Source organism: Nilaparvata lugens, chromosome 4 (assembly GCF_014356525.2).
Source record: "Nilaparvata lugens isolate BPH chromosome 4, ASM1435652v1, whole genome shotgun sequence".
Taxonomy (NCBI): Eukaryota; Metazoa; Arthropoda; class Insecta; order Hemiptera; family Delphacidae; genus Nilaparvata; species Nilaparvata lugens.
The window spans coordinates 35,332,286-35,353,076 of record NC_052507.1 but is presented as its reverse complement, the minus strand read 5'-3'; the positions used below and the strand labels follow the sequence as shown (position 1 = coordinate 35,353,076).

General features: G+C 35.1%; 1 protein-coding gene across 1 annotated transcript in view; it reads left to right on the top strand.

The window, feature by feature from the left end:
* The window catches only part of LOC111045323 (protein masquerade-like), a 59,676-nt gene extending 46,154 nt beyond the window's left edge, over positions 1–13,522 (top strand). The window contains exons 6-9 of the mRNA XM_039427380.1: positions 503–737; positions 2,414–2,691; positions 9,370–9,524; positions 10,861–13,522. Of these exons, the coding sequence (XP_039283314.1) occupies positions 503–737; positions 2,414–2,691; positions 9,370–9,524; positions 10,861–11,028 (836 nt within the window). The 3' untranslated portion in view covers positions 11,029–13,522. The remainder of the gene's footprint in view (positions 1–502; positions 738–2,413; positions 2,692–9,369; positions 9,525–10,860) is intronic.
* The last annotated feature ends 7,269 nt before the right edge of the window (positions 13,523–20,791 follow it).

Here is a 20,791-nt window from a genome sequence, read left to right as displayed (position 1 = left end):
TAGACTTGAGATGAGCGGGAACACTAGCGTCAGGTGATCAATTTTCATAACGGCAAGGAAAGTTGTGTGAGTGCGCCACACCAGATTTTTTACTCTAATATTGGCGTATGAAGGAGGCTCCTTTTTCCTTTTATATTATCCTTGAAATGCAAAATTTGCAAAAACCTTGTGTATATACCTAGACGCACAATTGAAAAAGGAACATACCTGTCAAATTTCATGTGAAATTTTCGCCGTAAATGCGCAACATATAAACATTTAACCATTTAAACATTTAACATTTAAACATTTAAACATTTAAACATTTGAACATTTAAACATTTAAACATTAAACATTTAAACATTAAGAGAAATGCCAAACCGTCGACTTGAATCTTGGACCTCACTTCGCTCGGTCAATAATCTAAAATGTGATCTTACCCCAGTCAAGTTTATGAAGCCAATTATAATGTTTGTATAGATTTTATGATTTGAAATTAATAATTCACTGTTGAAATGTTAGGTTCGATCACACTGACAAGTACCCTGCGACCGCCAGGCTACAGTAAATACGTGTGTGGTGTGAAGGGGACGTCGAGGGTGGGGGAGAGGTCCGGCAGAGTGGTGGGGGGTGAAGATGCTGACCCAGCAGAGTGGTGCTGGCAGGCGGCGCTCATCAACTCACTCAACCAGTACCTGTGCGGAGGTGCGCTCATTGGCACTCAGTGGGTGCTCACGGCCGCTCACTGTGTCACCAAGTAAGCTCAAACAAAAATAACTCATCTGCATTAAAAATAAGAAAATTCAGTTATGCAGTGATGCTGCTGAGGTATAATATCCATTTATAAATAAGAATAGACTAGAATAGGTTAGAATGGATTAGAATATAATCATTTCTAATGATCAGCAGATACATAATAATACATGGATCATGTCTTCCTCACAAAGTGATTCTTTGGTCCTGCTGCCCTATTTTGAGTGTGAGGTATGTGAGATGAATGGTAATTCATTCCTTATGAAGGAGAATTTTGTTCTGTTGCACAAGGTTGATAGCTCTACTCAACCGGTACCTATACACACGGCAGTGCGAGTTAATTATCCTCGAGCTGTGTAAAACTGCCTTTAAACCAAAGCTATTAACAAAATGCTAATAACTTAATTTTTATAGATTCTATTAGATTGAACGGAACTTGACAAACACATATGTTCATCATGTGTATGATAAGTTATGTTCAATCTAATAGAATCTATAAGGATTAATTTATTAACATTTTGTTAATAACTTTGGTGTAAACGCAGCTTAAGAGTGTAACCTTCTGTGTTGATTTTGGTTGTCTAATGAACAGAATGTTATTTAACATAGAACATTAAAAAGAAAAAAGGTGCAAAATTTAAAGAGTCGTCAGAGCGTGCACTACTTCAATAGGTGTACTTTTTGAGCATATTCTTCAATAATATAGTAACACAGGAAATAATGAGCACCTGTAATAAAATATTGAATTTCTTCTTCTGTATATAACAAATACACTTAATTTATTACGGTTTTATGACTGAATTTCCGTTTTATAAATTACATAAAAATTGAATAACAGGACTCAAAAATCATCCTGTATTTGAGGTTCAAGGGAGTGCAATAGATATTATTTTCTAAGATATAACATATCAAATCAAAATCATTTATTTTCATTACAAAACAAAATTTGTATAACAACATGAAATACAATCATTACAATCTGTAACATTCGTTTAAAAGACATAAATAAGTATGTTAAGTTTTTCTAACACAGTAAAAATAATAATATTCTGTACGTCTACCAGGATACTTTATCAGGTGCCAACTCTACGAACTCCTCAACAATGGGTAGACAAAAAGCTCATAATGATGTTCATGATTTTTTTTTAAAACTCCTTACATTCATCGCTCTGATACTTATACTTTGGCGATAGGTTGTATAAATTTTTACCAAACCCATGAAAACTATTCAGAGTAATAAGAAACACAAATTGAAATTGTCAACCACTTTTATCATCAAATAACATATTATAAACAGAACCTGGTTGGTTTCGTAGCTCTCACCAGCCACATATGGTATTTTGGCTGGTAAACCCAAAAAACAAGGTTCTGTTTATAGAGTACCTATTATTTTATGATAAAAATGGTTGGCGATTTCAATTTGTGTTTTTCATCATGAAAAAGTACCACACCACACACAACACAACTAGAATGTTATTTAGAGTAAGTTGTGAATTGCATTGTAACAATGTGTTTTGACGTTTAGCATTTTTGTGAATACATTTTTTTTCTGCATTTCATGCCGGCATAAATCATAATTCGAATATTGAATGTTCTTTAGAAAACTTGAATGAACTACATTATCTTTCTATCATGAATTATTTTATTCTTAGATGTGACACTTGGATTTGTGTGTTACAGCATAGTGCGTTCGGGTGACGCGATCTACGTGCGAGTGGGGGACCACGACCTGACCCGCAAGTACGGCAGCCCAGGTGCACAGACGCTGCGCGTTGCGACCACCTACATCCACCACAACCACAACAGCCAGACACTCGACAACGACATCGCACTGCTCAAGTTGCACGGCCAGGCTGACCTCCGTGACGGTGTCTGCCTCGTCTGTCTGCCGGCGAGGGGAGTGTCGCAGGTCGCCGGCAAGAGGTGCACTGTCACCGGCTACGGCTACATGGGTGAAGGTGGGCATTCCACAATAAATCGAATTTGACAAATTATAATTATAGTGGAGTACACGTTATAATGGCAGTATTTGATTGACAATGGTGCTGCCATCCTTTTCTATAATTCGACAAAGCAGATAGTGCTATGGATCCCTTTATAGCTTTGCAATGTTTTCGGTTTGCCACAAATATTTAATTTTCACTTTTTCAAGTAAACAATCTTCAGGTCATCCGCCATTATTAATTTTTATTGTAGCAAAATACTAGACTAGACAAGTCGTATAATTGATTTTAAAATCTATTTTTCAACAAATGGAATAATATTTATATATTACGGTAATGTATGAGAAACACGAATCATACTAGTCCAGTCAAATGGTCGTTTTTCAGGAAACAGCCCCGGAAGAATTTTTCTCGACGGTTCTGTAAGTATTTTGGGGCGCTGAATTCGAATATGAAATTTTCTGACACCCCAGAGAGCGGCTTCACCCCCAAAACCCCCCAAAATTTCGGACTTTTTCCAATTTTCTCATTTAATCTCGAAAACCTTTAGTTTCTCAAGAAAAATTATCTCCGACTAAATTAAAGAAAATAAAATTCCCAATAAATAGAGTGGTCGCCCAGGACTCTGCCATTTTTGGTTCCTAAGCTGGGTACAAATTTTCAAAAAAGGGGTATTTTTAAGGGTTTTTCAAAAGTATGCAAACCCACCACTTTCACCCTATACAACTTGACAACTGAATCTTTTTCTAGTAATGATCAAAAACCACACATCACGTGAAAGAACAATAAATTAATTCTGAACAGGATTCCTTAGGAATTTTCAAATTTAGTAGAGGGGGGAAGGGCAATACACCCAAAAATAGAAAATCATGTCCTACAGCTATTTCAATATTATAAGATTTCCAATAAATTGAGTGATCACGCAGAACTCTACCATTTTTGGTTCCGGAGCTAAGATTTAAAAAAAAAATATTTTTTTTCAAAATTATGGGAATTTACCACTATTACCCTACATATTAGTAATTGCAGGTTATCAGTGATGATGTTCAATTGTGTTTTGTATTTGTATAAATATATGATTTGTAATTCCTCATCATAACTTGATAATACTCCAAGTTGTATAGGGTAAAAGTGGTAGATTCACATAATTTTGAAAAAATCAATTCTTGAAAATTCGTAGCTCTGAAAATAAAAATGATAGAATCCTTGCGACCACTCAATTTATTGGAACATTATTATCTTCTTTTTTTTACTGAATGCTTTTCCTCGAAAAACTCGAGGTTTTCGAGATTGAACGAAGAAATTGAAAAAACATTTTTGGGGTTTGTGGAGGTTTTGGAGGTGAAGCCGCCCTCTGATGTGTCAAAAAATTCAGCGAATCGAATTCAGCGCCCCAAAATACATATAGAACCGTTAAGAAAAATGTTTTCGGGACCAGTTTTTGAAAAGTGACTTTTCAACTACACTACTGATGAATTAAGTGATATATATTCAAACTTACGTATCTTGTGAAATACGTGAGGTAAAAAATTTGATAAGTAGTCTAAATTGTAGAGAATTTTCTCCTCTTTTCACTCCTTGGATCATTTTTTCTGATTTCAATACCGTTCAAAAGCTACAGCCAATTGAAGAAATGATGATTTTCATTCTCTCATTTTCTTTGTCATTTTGCTGTTATTCAAGAGTCTCTAGTAAATAGAGTATAAGACATGACAGAAACTTGCGATTGGTCTTAAATGAAAGATAATTTCATGCTCTATGAGCTTATTTGACTTGAATATATATTGCATCAATGTTTATTATTGAAAACTGTTGAGACTGTGAAAATGAGGAAAATATCGCCAAAGTCTTGAATATTTTAAACAATAGTATCATACTACACGCTTATATTTTAACAATTGGGGACTTCAATGCGGATGCTATACATTGGAACAATCTAACCTTTGTGTCGGGGGCACACTATTATTCTCTCAAAAGAGCGGAGGCAATAATGCAATTTGTTGAGGATGTCTGCTTGGAACAGTTTAATCACTCTCCAAATGAAGACCGTGCACTTGATCTTGTATTGAGTAACATCAAAGACGTCCAGGTGTCATACAGTGTTGATCCATTTGTGACACCTGACGACTATCACTGCCCCTTCTCGATCCTTCTGAGGGGGTTTGGAGCAGCTCCTCAGGCTCTTCGGGAGACCAAATACGTGTTTGGCGGTGGTAATTATGAAAGGCTTTACAGTGAGATCAGAGATGCCTGCTGGGATACGGTCACCAATGTTGACAATCCAAATGAAGCTGTAGAAAAGCTGAATGACATAATGATTCGGGCAATGGATGTTTCTATTCCTAAACGTACACCAAGGAAACTCAAATACCCCTCCTAGTTCTCTTTTAGGCTGATAAAACTTATGAAGAGGAAAAGAGCTGCTCACAGAGTCTACAAAAGGAGTGGCCATATTTCACATTATGAAAAATTCTCTGTCCTGCGAAGAGATGTTAAAATTTAGATGGAAATTGATAGAGAAAGAAAGATTACGAAAGCAGAGTATGACCTTCAGAGTCAGCCTAAACGATTTTGGAAATATATCAAGGAGCATAGAACTGGATCTTGTGCAACATCTATTACAATCAATGGATCAATTGTGGCTGACCCAGGGACCATTTGCAACGAGTTTGGAAAATACTTCACTTCACTCTGTCAACGGTCATCTAATTCAGCATGCAATATCACTACTGACCAATTTGCCTCTCTGTCCTTTGGAATTCCGATTGTTGACGAGGCTGATGTTCTGCTATTGGGGGCTTGAAGGGTGGGTCAGCTATTGGACCCAGTGGAATCCCTAATTTTGTGGTCAACGGTGTTGGACATTTGTTGTCTCCAGTTTTTGTCCATTGCTTCAATTTAAGCCTGGTTTCTGGAATTTTCCCTGAAGTTTGGAAGAAGGCAGCTGTGACACCTATACCTAAGAAGGGACATTTCAATGATATCCCAAATTTTCGGCCAATCTCAGTTTTAGATCCTTTTGCCAAAATTATGGAAATGATAGATCATGGACACATTTATCGGAATGTTGAGGGATGCATAAGTACACATCATCATGGTTTTATATCAGGCAGTTCAACAGTGACCAATTTGGCGAATTTTCTTTCAAGTGCTGGCCCTTGTGTTGAACAAAGTGTGCAGGTTGACGTAATCTATCTCGATATGGAAAAAACATTTTGTATAATGCCACATGATCGTCTTATCAATAAACTGGCTGGTTTTGGATTGAACCATGCTCTCACAACATGGATTTCATCTTACTCCAACTGCGGGAAATTTCATGTGAAATACAACGGTTGCAAGTCTACTGAGTTTGAGTCCTTATCTGGTGTCCCCCAAGGCTCTAATCTTGGACCCCTGCTCTTCAATCTCTTCATAAATGATATAGTGGATTATCTAGAATGTGAAACCCTCCTGTATGCAGATGATCTGAAAGTCTTCTGGAATATAAACTCTGGTGAAGATCAAACACTTCTTCAGCAGGATATTGATCATGTGATCAAATGGTCAAGGGAAAATCCAATGTTCATGAATACTAAAAAGACATTGGCAATGACATTCACCAGAAAAACTGTCCTATTCATAGCTACATACAAGATTGAAGAGGAAGATGTCAGAAGAGTAAATAGTGTTCAGGATCTAAGAGTTCAATTTGATCCCAAGTTACTGTTCACTTCACATGTGGAGAATGTTGTGGCCAAGGCTAGTAAGAAGCTTGGCATCATGAGGTGGATTTCGAGGGATTTCCAAAATGCCAATACACTGATGTGTCTCTACACAGCACTTGTGAGAAGCCATCTGGAATACGCCTCGGTGATCTGGAACCGGGACAGACTCTGCAAATCTGTCATGCTGGAAGGGATACAGAGGAAATTCGTTAAGTACTAAAGTACTTTAGATGCGACGCTTCATTCCAGACTCAGAAGACTTATCCTACAGGGAGCTGTGCTTGGCCATAGACTTGGAAAACTTGGAATGGCGAAGGAAGAAGATCGATGCCATGTTTATACATGCTTGCCTCCATGGTCAAATTACCGTTGGTGAACGTGGGATCGAGTTGATTGTACCGACTCGACATTTTAGACGGTTTCATGTGTTCAAACCCGTTATACGAAGCTACACAGCGCCAGTAGAAAGAAGCATTGGAAGTGCAAATAGGCTTTCTGAAAGAATGGACTTTTCTGTGCCAGTGAGGGTTTTTAAAGCAAAGCTTAAGACTCTTACAGAGTATCAGAATATCTTTAAAGCTGGAAAATTGCTATACTGATCTTTGCATGTCACAATTTCACGACACAAAGTTATTTGATATTTTCAGCAACTCGAAGACATTTATATCAATGTACCTGAACTTTTTCTCTTTTCATTTTTGACTTGTGCAACTTACAAAGGCCTTGAGCTGTCATTCTGCACGTTAAAAACCTACTATTATTCTGTATATTTAGATGTGTTCTAAATAATCATTCACCTCACGTGAAAGAGGATAATCTGTTCTTCAAATCAAGACCAAGTTCAATTTTTTGTCATTTTGGGTTACTGAGATAAACAGTTTTGAATAAAGAAATTGGTTATTTTTTTTGTGTACGGTACTGAAAATATAGGCTAAAGTACACTCGAGAAGGAATTTTTCATTTTTTCGACCGAATTTGACTGTGATTCATGATTTTGAATCGTCGTGACGAGCTGAGAAGAATGAGCTTTAGTACGAAGAGAGCTGACCATTCAGTCGAAAGTTATAAGTATTTAAAGTTTTGATCCTTGACGTATCCTTATGGGTGCCCCCCACCCAAAACAATGGAATTAAGTGTATCTAACGGGTGATTCTCATAGAACATGACCCCCTTCAGATGATTTCAGCCGAAATATGTTTTTTTTTTTCAAGAAGGCCTTGGAAAGGTATTATATTGAAAAAATTTTATTTTGACTGAAGGATTTGATTTTCTGTTTTTGGGTGTATTCCCCCTTCCCCACTACTAAATTTGAAAATATAAGGAATCCTGTTTAGAATTAATTGATCTCTCATGTGATGTGTGGTTTTTGATCATTACTAGAAAAAGATTCAAGTTGTATAGGGTAAAAGTGGTAGATTTGCATAATTTTGAAAAACCCTTGAAAAATACCCCTTTTATGAAAATGCGTAGCTCTGTTACTAAAAATGGTAGAGTCCTGCGTGACCACTCAATTTATTGGAAATTTCATTCTCATCAATTTAATCGAGAATGATTTTTCTTGAGAAACTGAAGGTTTTCTATTTTAAATGGAAAAATTGAAAAAAAGTTCGAAATTTTGGGTTTTTTGGGGGGTTTGGGGGTGAAGCCACCCTCTAGCGTGTCAGCAAATTCCATATTCAAATTCAGCGCCCCAAAATACTTCCAGAACCGTCGAGAAAAATTCTTTCGGGGCTGTTTCCTGAAAAACGACCATTTGACTGAACTGAAATGGCATTTTGTCTAAATTGGCAAAGTTTATATCTTTGACCATCCTTGACTCATTCCGTTCTCAAAAAGAGGCTTCAGTTTCACTTACCACCATAGGTTACCGGTACCGGTATAAAAAATATTATACCGGTATATTAAAATGTTATTCCAGAATATTTTCTAATATTTAGATTATATAGAATATTCAGGTATATTTTTATTATTATAAGTTGGATTTCTATTCTTCTATTACTCTTTCAAGAGAAATTAAAATATAATTCCTACCAAATAACTCTATTTCTGTTGATTTGAAGTTCAGATTGTTAAATCAAAGCTATTTAAACTAGCCACCAAGGAAATTTGTAAACTGTGGGCTATTTCAAATGTGTGAATCTATAATAAAATGTGAATGAGGAATGATAAATCGATGATATTCAATCAATTTTATTTTGATAAATAAAAAACAAATAGGCTAGATAAAAAAATCTATGTAACGACATAGATATATTTCTAGAAATGCAAAACCTATTTGTTATGCTTGAACTGCAACTCATTTGTCATGCATTTGTGATACACTTTAATCTACAGATTATTCATAGAATTTGGAATATTACAAACTGGAAAGAATTTATATCAATATTATTATTCAAAATCTGGAGCTGTTGAATTCTCCACTGATATCACAGTTTGGGGAAAAAACTGATTGATTTTGTTGTACCATATTTCTGGTCCTCCTTCCTTATTTGAAGGAATAAAGTAGGTAGCTTATATTCAAATTCAATTTTTATTTGTCAATTTGTGATATTGCTTTAATCCATGGCAACGGACCAAACGTTCCGTATTTTTGTTAATAATCATTGAATAAATTTGGTAGCCTACTTAATTCTAGAGGTGTTCTAATAAAAACGGAGAAGAGTCTGCATTGACAGTTCTATTCACAGATGATAGGCCTAACAATGAAAAAACAATTCTATCTTCGAATTAAAAGTGATTCAAATTCCACCTTTAACATGAAGCAGAATGTCTTCTATTCTCCAATTGGAAAATAGCAGAAAAATTCAATAATTGAAATGAAATAAATTGTTGAAGGTATTGTATAGGCTAAGTCTTGATTTTTTTTAATTTGTGCTAACTTTTGGTCATTGAAGAGGAAATTGACGGTAATCAGTTACAGATTTTCATGCTTGAAATCAATTTCATTTTTGATTTGATTGCGTGAACAATTATTTTGTTATTGCAGCTGGTCCGATTCCATTGAGGGTGAGAGAAGCAGAGATTCCAATAGTAAGTGACACTGAGTGCATCAGGAAAATCAACGCAGTGACTGAGAAAATTTTCATCTTGCCAGCCAGCAGTTTCTGTGCCGGAGGAGAGGAAGGGAATGATGCTTGCCAGGTAATTCTGCTCTTCAAAATAATGTCATCCAGTTTGAAGAATTTGAGAAATAGTAGTATTATACTTGAGTAACTTCTGATTAAGCCTGACATCAATGACTAAAATCTCATACGCTTTTAATTGTATTTTATCATTAAGAAAACCAATTGAGGAACTGAAATTTTGTAGCATAATAGAATTGGAAAAACGACTGATTCCGACTCACTTGACCTCACAAAACGATCTTGTGATTATTAACAGATAAATATTAATTTTAAAAAAGCTCATGGGAAATATCTTTTAGAATGTTTGCATAAAAAATACAATATAAACATATAGGCTACATTACATGATAGTTTCATATTTTATTAGGGCTACTAAAGTTTATTCCACTATTCCACTTGAAAATGGATTGAACATCCAAAACTAGTTGTTATTTTATTTTATATGATATATGAAATAAAAGATGTTTCACATCAGGCAAGTCACTTCTCAATAATACAATCATTTTTATTTATTATTTATTTTCTCATCAAAGGTAACTGATGAAACAAGTAAATTCGATTGTTATGGAATATTATTCTTGAAATATTTTTATTGGGTCAGATGAATTATTATTAGCAGTTGATGGAAAATTGCGGTAGTGGCCTAGAATATCAAGTATCATCAGATAAAAATCATTCTTTATCATTTGTACGGATATTGTAGTTATCTTTATTGTCTATGGAGTTGATTTCTCATTTTTGTGATATTTTTCTCAATTTCTCATAATTTTAATTAAATCCTTATTGATGTCTTATCTTATTTCAGATCTTATATTTATCAAAGCCTCATAACTATTGAAATAAAATGGAATAGGAGTGCGATTTCTTCAGTATTTTTTTTAATACGATCAATAAAATTCATCTGAGAGGAATACATTAAAAATTATTTTCTTAAATAATCGATACCACAGTCCCTGCCTGTACCTCGTTATTTTTTATGGATGATGTTGATATACGTTTCCACTCTTGCATTGGTAATAATGGAAATAGTGGCGATTTTTGGCTTAAAATTGGAGATAATGGAGTGATTTATGATTCAATGTAGAATGATTACTAATTGGGTTTCTCAGATAATTTGATTGAAAAGATTTAATTAAATTGAATCACAATTTCCATAATACTGCAAGTAATTCATGCTACATTGAGAAGACTACATTGATTTGTTTGAAAATTCGTCAATTGTCATGCCTCGAGTATCAGGATGATCTATGTTTTTGATTAAATATTCAAATGATGTTGAATTGTCAATTGCTATGTCTGCACTGTTCAATTGTATGGAGTGTTGATCATGTTTCTGATTGGATTGCACTCAGGGAGACGGAGGAGGTCCGCTGGTGTGTCAGGATGACGGATTCTATGAGTTGGCAGGCCTGGTGTCGTGGGGCTTCGGCTGCGGACGCGTCGACGTGCCGGGTGTCTACGTCAAGGTGTCATCGTTCATCGGCTGGATCAACCAGATTATCAGCGTCAACAACCTCTGATCACAGCACTAAAACAATTGACAATTTGCTCACAAAACGCATGCTTAATGGTGGCTACCCTGAACATCGTTATACTGGACATCTCAACTACCATCAATACAAGCATTGAGTTTCTTATGGTTAGATCACCTGCTATTGAAAGAATTGGAAATTGACATGATGTTGAATTACCTCAGTCATGATCTGGATTTGAATTTTCAACTTTTATTGGCAAATGGTGGGAATTTCGATTTGAACTAAACAAAGAAAAATCTTCCAGTGCCACAGTAGAAACTGTTTGATATTGAAACAAACCAAGCAATTATTTTGTATTGTACATAATCAAGAGTATTGTTTGGAAAGGCATTATATGTAATCTTGTGATAGTGATTGGTGCAATACTCAGGAGGATGAACCATAACAGTTCATAAAGCCATAACAGTTTCATGAACAATGCTATATTTATTTAAAACATTTGCATTTGAATGATTTTTTGGATCCTACAGATGAATAGATGAATCAGTCTTCAATAGATGTTATCAATAGGTTTCAGCTATAATTTCATGGATATGGTGCGGTATTTTCAAAAAGAAAAGTATTTTCATCTCACTATTTTGAGATTTGTGAATTTATTCAAGTTTTTCCAATATGTGGATTCATTTAAACAACAACTATTCATCCATGTGCTCTAAACTAAGGCATCATTTTTTAATAAATTGTGAATAATTGTGCCTTTTCCTGAACTTAATTAAGAAAAATGAAGAGTACGGTACTATACCTACTTCACAGGCTACATTTATCTTTCTTATTGAACCTAAAAATTATTGAAGGTTTTAAATTTCTCTGAGAGGTTGCTTTCACGAAAAGGCTATTCTACATTCATATAATAAGAGAGAGTGAAGGAGAATTGCAAAACATCATACTGCGCCTGCTGTGTATTCTATGAGAGTGGGCTATACATATTTTATAAATAGCATGTTCATACTCTACAAATAACAAATTAGGTACTGAAATTTCAATGCCATTCTATTCTCAACCATAATCAAATTAGAATTGTTTACTTTGGATGTCAGTGATAAAAGAAAATCTTTCATTTAAACAGTAAAAACTTGAACTTCCATAAAACCTTCAAGTGAATCTATCTATCGGATTACACAAGAGAAACAAGGTAACATTATTATTTTTTATTCATTAAACAGAAGAAAATAATATAGAGGAAATTGAAGTGCATTTTCCAAATATATTTATAATTATAGAGGTCACACTAATTGTAAAATATATTGAGAAAGCGATTTTTCTAGTATTATTGATTAGTTTTTGAAAAGTTCGAACGAGGATAATGAGGAGGTTACAGAATTAACATTACAGTACTCAATTCATTACTCGTGGATCCGTTATTCAATTACTCGAGGATATTTTCATATGCTTAAAGATAGAGAGAGGATCTACCTCCAACCTTATAACAATCCAAAATACGTTTATTTTAGGCAAAACTATACTATTTCAATGATAATGAGATTTGATATTATTATTTTTACTTATTTATTCTATGAAGAATATAATAAGGAAAACATTTTTTGTTGTAGAATTGATACCGTGGTAGATAAAGGAATCCTCAAATGAGAAAAAATGGCATTCTTATTAGATTACATAGATGTCATTGAATATTGGCTAAATTAAACAATTGAGGTGTAGACGATATGTTTGCTGTGAAAAATACATTATCATAAGTTGTTGAGGTTCTTGATCCAGACATTAGCTTATAAAGGAGTTGTGTAATGTATATGATTTTTTTTTTATTTTAAAGCATGCCTACATAATATTTATTGTAAATGTTTACGTTATCAAACTCTTTCAAGTTTGTTTTGAAGCTCAAGAACAATAATAAATTAATACTTTCATACACAAGTGGCATATCGGAGTTACATCTCGTAGACATTATTATAATTCATCAATAAACTCTAAAAAAAATTATGTTAGAAACATCGAACATTGGACAATTGATAGGCTTACAAATAGAAGCTTTAATAATTAGAATGTATCATTTTAATATTTAAATCAGTAAATCAGTTATTCTCTGAGTTTCTATGTTCATTTGAACATATACAGAGGGATACGTGATATATTCCCAGCAATTGTTATTTTTAAATCATGTGTAACAAATTCATTCCATATTTATAATGTTTAAAACTATATTTAGCTAATAGAAATATGAAAAAATCTGTATATTCAGAAATTTTCAAACTATCACAAATTGAACCACACGTATGATCTGACCAAGAGGTAAATGGTCATGTACAAACTAGAAAATTGTGTTAAGAAATTCTAATATATGTAGAGAATTTGAACAAGAAATGTGAGAAGGAAAAAGAATTACCTGCTCTGTGTATTTAGTTAGATTAAGCAAATCAACTTTATTTTCCATAAAAATGTACAAAAACTCTCAATCCAATTATTTATTTTATTTATTTATTTGTACATATTTAAGGGAGAATAAAAAGGAGATTTTAATCTATGTAGTGTTTGATCTTTTTATTTTATTGAAAATGTGGTTCCTTCATTGTTCCAGTTGTCGCCAAGCTGGTCTAGTGTTCTGGTGTGTTTGTTACAACCTTCAGTATGGTAGCACCTCCTATACTTCATACAAATTAACTTCAGACTTGGAATGTACATGCGCAGCAGAGAAGGCATACAGCGGCAGGGATACAACGGCGGCTATGTTACCGTTGTGTACCAGCCAGTATTCTCTAATTTCCAGTGAGTATTCAAGCGCTCATGTTAAACATAGGAAGTTTCCTCTCTGCAATCACAGACTCGACTGGCTAATCGACTGCGCTTCCACCTATGACTATCCATCACTGAAATTGACTGATCTCCTTCCATTTCTCTGCGCCACAAATGAAGTAAATTTTCACGGAGGGTTAAGTTAAATTTGTTCGTGGGTTCGAATCCCACTGGTAGTATAGACGTTCGATCATTCTATCAATCACAATGCAATTGCCACTAACCACAAATGAATTGCATGAATTGCAACTCTCAATGAGACCACCCAAACTGTCCTCATAAAAGACTCTGGTAAGCAAAAAAGGAATGATATTTAAGAGAGTTATTGATCAGCTGTAGTTCAATTTGTCAATGAAGGTGTACACATGGCAGGCGCAATGTAACTTAGCAGCATACAAGTAGATTGATAGCCGCGACCCAATAAAGCAATTTCAAACATGAACAGTTCTAGGTTACAATGAGGTGGCAACTGGTGGCCAAAATAGTGCGCAATAGTCACTGAGAAAAGAAATCACAATGGTGTAGATTTCAAATGATGAGAGGAAATTACAAGGGTTGATGTAATTCCAGGAAGAATTGTCATGGACAAGCTTCTTCAAATCCTAGATGCAAAAGTAAATTGTAACCTTGCTTAGTAACTAGTTCAATGCAGAAATGTCTGATGCATAAGTAATGTTTTTAATGCATTGAGTGTAATGGAACTATATATTTTCTTGATGATTGAAAATTGTCAGTTGCTGACAAAAATGTTCTTGCAAGTGGGAGATTGCAAATAAAGTTCATGATGAAACAAATAACCTAACATGTATCATTTGGACACAGCTAGAATTGAATACAGAAAATAAAGTTCTTCTGAGCTTTCTTCTAGTAAAAATAGTTCATTCTGGATATTATCGTTGTTGGATCAACAGTTCTTCAGAATTAGAAGCACAAATTTGATAAATGTCGAAATTCGAAGTTGAGGGACAAAGCACATTGCGTGCGAGTAATGTAGTTCGGTTACTTACAAGTTTTTTGACACAAATAATGATGGACGTTGAAAACTAGAATACCACATCGAGAATAGATATTTGTGAATCGATGGGACATATTTTCAATGCGAATTTGTCACTTTTAGATTAAAAAGGATAAATTTGAAACTTGGAAATACACTTTCTTCAGCCATTCCATCGAGAGGAGCAGGAGGGCATCTATCCCGAGCCAACATGCCCCATCAGGAAAAAAGCTGAAGAGGACACAATTCGCCTGTTAAATGACGCTGAATCCACTGAGAGAATTACTGGAGAGAATAACCGGAACAACACAGATTTACATTGCTCACCCGTCCACACAAGTTATACCGGAAAAAATCCCTGCCCATCAGCTAATAAAGGTGTTTTGACAAAAAATAAAATCCAGACAAACAAAGGACAAACCGACCCCAAAACATACACTAAACATGATACACCTGATGCAAAAACAGGAGAGAGGCTACCATTAACACAGTCTGACGATAACTCACAGCTGTCTGAGAAGCAGAAGAGTGATGCACCACTGATAATAGGAGACTCTTTGCTGAAACATGCAACTTGTATTATACAGAAAAATAGTGAACAGGACATAAATATAGAGGTCATCCCAGGTGGAAAAATCCAGGATGTCAGCAGGGTTCTAAAAAACAAATCCAATTTGCCAACTAAGGTAGTATTAAACATAGGCTCAAATAACTTACTTGGGTCAAAAACCCCAAATCACGTGATGAGACCTCTATGGCTCACCATAGAAGCAAACAACAAGCGTTTTCCACACATAAAATGGTATGTATCATCCATCCCACTGCGTGAGGACATAAATGAGAGATTTATACAGGAAACCAACAAGGCACTGAAATTTATGTGCTGGCAGCTGAACGCTACTTATATAGACAACACTCAGCACCTCACTAAAAATCACCTAAATTGGGATGGAGTTCACCTTAACATAGAAGGATCTACGATTCTGGCCAAAAGATTGATGGGCGCACTTGATGCTGGAGAGGTGGCGGAGGGCGGCACACGGCACCCAAACTACGAGACAGCCTCACCCCCTCATCCAAACTAGACAAACAGAAAACTACAACACATCCAGGTCAACACATCACAGCCGGTACTACGGATCAGGAGCAAACAAATCAGGACATACAACAGAATAGACACAAAAAAACAGATACACTGAAAATCTATCATCTTAATATTCAGAGAGGCCTACAAAATAAGATTGACAGACTATTGATGGAAATAAGTCTTCACACTCCGGACATTCTCATACTCTCGGAACACGGCCTACAACTAGATGAGCTATTGAGCACACATATTCCTGGCTACACACTCGTTACCAAATTCTGTCGAACTGTATATATGTGGGGAGGCATAGCACTGTACAAAAAAGACACCTTAACCACAAGAATAAAAGAGATCGTGTTCAAAGGACTTCAGAAGCCAACAGAGAGGATCTTTGAGACGATAGCAGCCGAAGTCCAATTCAAGAAACAGAATCTGATATTAGTAGGTTCCTATAGATCACCTGATCCTAGAACAGAGGTGGAATACTTGAATAGGTTGGAATATGTACTGCAAAAATACTCAGGAAAGAAATGCCACATAGTACTACTAGGAGATACAAATATAGACATACTGAAAACAGATAAACAAACCTATAAAGATTTAAACAATTTGCTAAAACAGCACGGCTGCTACATATATGACATACCGGTTACTAGAAAAACCCAGACAACAGCCACAAGTATAGATGGGTGCTACCTTAATATACCTATTAAAAAAGTAAAAGCAATAGCATACCCAAATTTAATTTCAGATCATCACTCAATACTATGTGACATAAAATATAAAGTCGAACATCAAACAGCCACTTATAAGTATGCCAGAAATTATTCAAAAGCAAATTTAAACAAACTAAAACAGCAACTAGGCCTTGTAAATTGGAAACCAGTAACTACGACTCATTCAGTGGAAGACAAATACAAAAAATTTCAAAGAATAATGCGATTAAGCATAGATGAAACCATGCCAAGAGAATCCAAGAAGATTAACATACCAAAAAACAAAATTTTTGGGATGAAGAAACCACAAAACTAAAAGATGCTACAATGCAAGCATATGATAAGTATATGCTCACAGGCCGTATGGAAGACAAGGAACAACATTTGACAATGAAAAAAGCTTATGACCTGGATGTAAAAAACAAAAAGCAACTCGAATTGAAAATGAAAATACAACAGGCAGAAAATAAAACCAAAGTCTTGTGGAGAACGATAAATGAGGAAAGAAAAAAATCCAAAAATGTCAGAAATGAGAACCTCTACCTAACTGTGCGAGATCAAAAAATTACAGATCCCTATCAAATTTGCAACATCTTGAACGCTGGCTTCGTGCAGCCAATAAAAGAACTGAATGGACATAATAATACTCCCAATAATCTGGAATTGACAGAGAATGCTCAAATATTCGACCACTTTGATGCAGTTACTCACACAGAATTAACCAAGATTCTTATGAGACTAAAACCAAACAACTCTTCAGGTCATGACGAAATTACAGGGAAAATTCTAAGGTACTGTGAGGACGAAATTAGAAACCCACTGTTGCACATAGTAAACTCATCATTTGAACAAGCAGTATTTCCACATAGCTTAAAAATAGCCAAGATCTACCCCAAATTCAAAACAGGTGACCATACTGATCCAAAAAACTACAGACCCATAGCAAACCTTCCCATTGTATCCAAGATTATAGAGCGGGCAGCATACAATCAATTGATTTCATATCTGGAGACGAACGGGCTGTTGTCTACGAGCCAGCATGGATTCCGAAAAAATCATAGTACAGCCACAGCGATTTCCAAACTCTGTGATGAGGTGTGTAAGATATGGGAGGATAGAAAATATGCATCAGGACTGTTTGTCGATCTCCGGAAGGCTTTTGATGTACTCGATTGGAACATACTCAAAACAAAACTAATAAAAATGAGAATTCAAGGCAGAGCACTCAAGTGGATTGAAGACTACCTCCAACATAGAAAACAATATGTAGAGCTGGATTTCCAAAGACAAAATCAGATAATCACTTTCAAATCAACAGCACGATCAGTCAAAAGAGGAGTACCACAAGGGTCAATCCTGGGACCGCTGCTCTTTCTTATATACATAAATGATCTTCCGGATGAATTACAAGAAAACAAAAAGTGTATCCTATTTGCAGACGACACAACTATACTACTTCCCACAAACAGAAAGGAAAATCGAAACAATATAGTTGAATCAACTCTTACTGAAGCTACCTCAATCTGCAATAGAATGAAACTGGCCATAAATAATGAAAAAACAGTACACATGAACTTCACCCCAACAAACCAAACCCAGGATGAACCACAAAACAGTAATATAAAAACAGTGGAAAGCACAAAGTTCCTTGGTGTAATTATCGACAACCATCTGACCTGGAGGCAACACACGGACTATTTGTGTAAAAAACTCTCCTCTGCTACATATGTCATCCGCAGAATCAGAAATATTGCTGATGAGAGGACAGCACTAATCGCATATCACTCATTATTTATGTCACACCTGAGATATGGCATCGTCGCATGGGGATCATCAGCACAGGGAAATCTCGAGAGAATATTAAGGATACAAAAAAGGGCAGTGCGAATCCTACTAAGAGAAAACTACATAGAACACTGTAAACCACTCTTCAAGCAGACAGGTATCCTCACAGTGATCTCAATATACATCCTGGAATCCATCATCCTAGTGGTAAACCAAAGTCCGGCTTTAAGACGAGATAAGCACAGTTATAGAACACGCAACGTGGATGACATAAGCCTCCCCCAGCATCGACTTAAGAAGTATAGTAGATCTCCGGCCTATTCGGGGGCATACCTGTTTAACCTGCTTCCTGGCAACATAAAATCCCTAGTGAATGACAACACCTTCACAAGAAGACTAAAACAATACCTGATGGACAGACCATACTATAGCATTGCAGAATTCATTGATGACCACACCTTCTCACACCTTAAATAAAAGTGAACACCGACACCCCCACGATGGGACGAAAAAGACGATTCCCCGGTCAAGCATACTGAAATTCAAAAGTTGAAGAATTTATATTTACACAGTATTTGGCCCTGGAGTGAATGCATTTTGGCATTATATTTGTAAATAAAATTTAATTTGATTCGACTAATTCATTCACTTAATTAGGCGTAGGCCTACATAATTTTCGTGCTTATTAATTCATTTAATAATAATTATTATTTTGATATTGCCAATAAATATATGACCCGTTAGGTGGAAACTTTTGTCCGGCGGCACTATTAATGCTAATATAATTTTGTGGAGACTGATACATGGAAACGTTATTGTGATGTGACATAAAACAGTGCACACATATAGGGCAAACATTGATAATAGTGTTAATTTCAATTATTGAATTGTGTAAAGTGGGTACATGTGAATATCAGTGCGGCTCATTGGTCGGAATTATTCGCTCGGAATAATTATTGGCTTCAATTTGGTTGTTGGTAACTAACTACTATCTCTGCTGGAAATTATGACAGCGGATGAATTGAGTTTGCTGGCATGCTGTAATTGACATCTGCTGGTTTAATATCAATGTTTGAGCGTTGCAAGCGAGCTGGAAGCTTGGCGATATGAATGAGTAATTGTCAGCCTATGATTCAGCGACGACAAAATAGAATAGCGCACCACGTTGGATTGCCCCAGAGAATTATTGCAGTCGGAATAATGGTGAACGGTCAATAATATGCTGGACGCGGCCCTAAGCTCTCAGCTAATTAAAATAAATGCCCAACATTGATATTTCCTATTCATTGGCTCCAGTCAAGTCCAACTACAGTACCGCACTTCGTTCATCTGTGACTGTATGGACTGGTAGGGGTTCCATTATCATAGATTACAATGGGTGGTAGGTAATAATAATTATCAAACGTTATTAACATTCGTTCTTATTTTTTAGCATTTGAACAATTGCTATAAAATGTTTATTTCCATATATTCAAGATTGAATAGGCATAGGTAGTGTTCTACATTCGATGATCTTTTAAAGATATACTCAACCTTTTACTTTATTCTATTAAACTTTAATACCGTAAGTGCAGTTTGCACATTATCAAATTAGAAAAAAACTATTTCAAATGGATTAAATCCATATCAAGGCTTGTTCATTTTCAGTTTAAGGCACCACTTAATTCAGTTTAAGCTTTTTGAGTGTGCAAACTGCTCTAATTTGTTTTTTTTTTACTACCTACTATAATTTCCTTCAGAATTGATAAAAAAACTTGAGAATTCAACAAACTGTTCTTAACAATATAAAGGCCCTATATAGGCCCTACGAATAATAGAAAAAATCCTTATAAAAAAGTTATTCTGTGATGTGTGGAATTAATAAATTATTGATTAATTGAATAATATAGGGGGTAACAGCAATAGAAATTGATTGCTTCCGTAGTTGCCATATTTCAGGATGTTTTTGTTTCAGTTTGGCCTGTTCATTCTGATTTGAATCTATGAAAATTTCAGGAGCAATATATAGTGCTTTTCATCAAACTAATGATAGTCTTAGTGCATTATTGTCAATCAGGTTTTTCATTTAAATTCGAAGATTCACTATGAATGGGAGCTATAAGATAATAATAAAACATTTTTATTTCAAAATAGATTTATTTACAAAAGTCTATGTCAATATCAATTTCATTGTTACACAAAGTCCTATTTTTCAGAATTATGAGATCTATTGTCCGTATTTTTGATGTTCATAAACAATGATCAGCAATGATCAGCTAAGCTTCAGAAATAAGTATTAACTTGATATTATTTTTAATTACATCAAGCGTTCTTGATAGCATTTTGCATGTTTCAAGTAATCTCAAGTGTAAAACATTCGTATATGGAGTTTGATGTAGCTCTCAACTTTAAGAGCAGTATTGATATAACATCAAATGA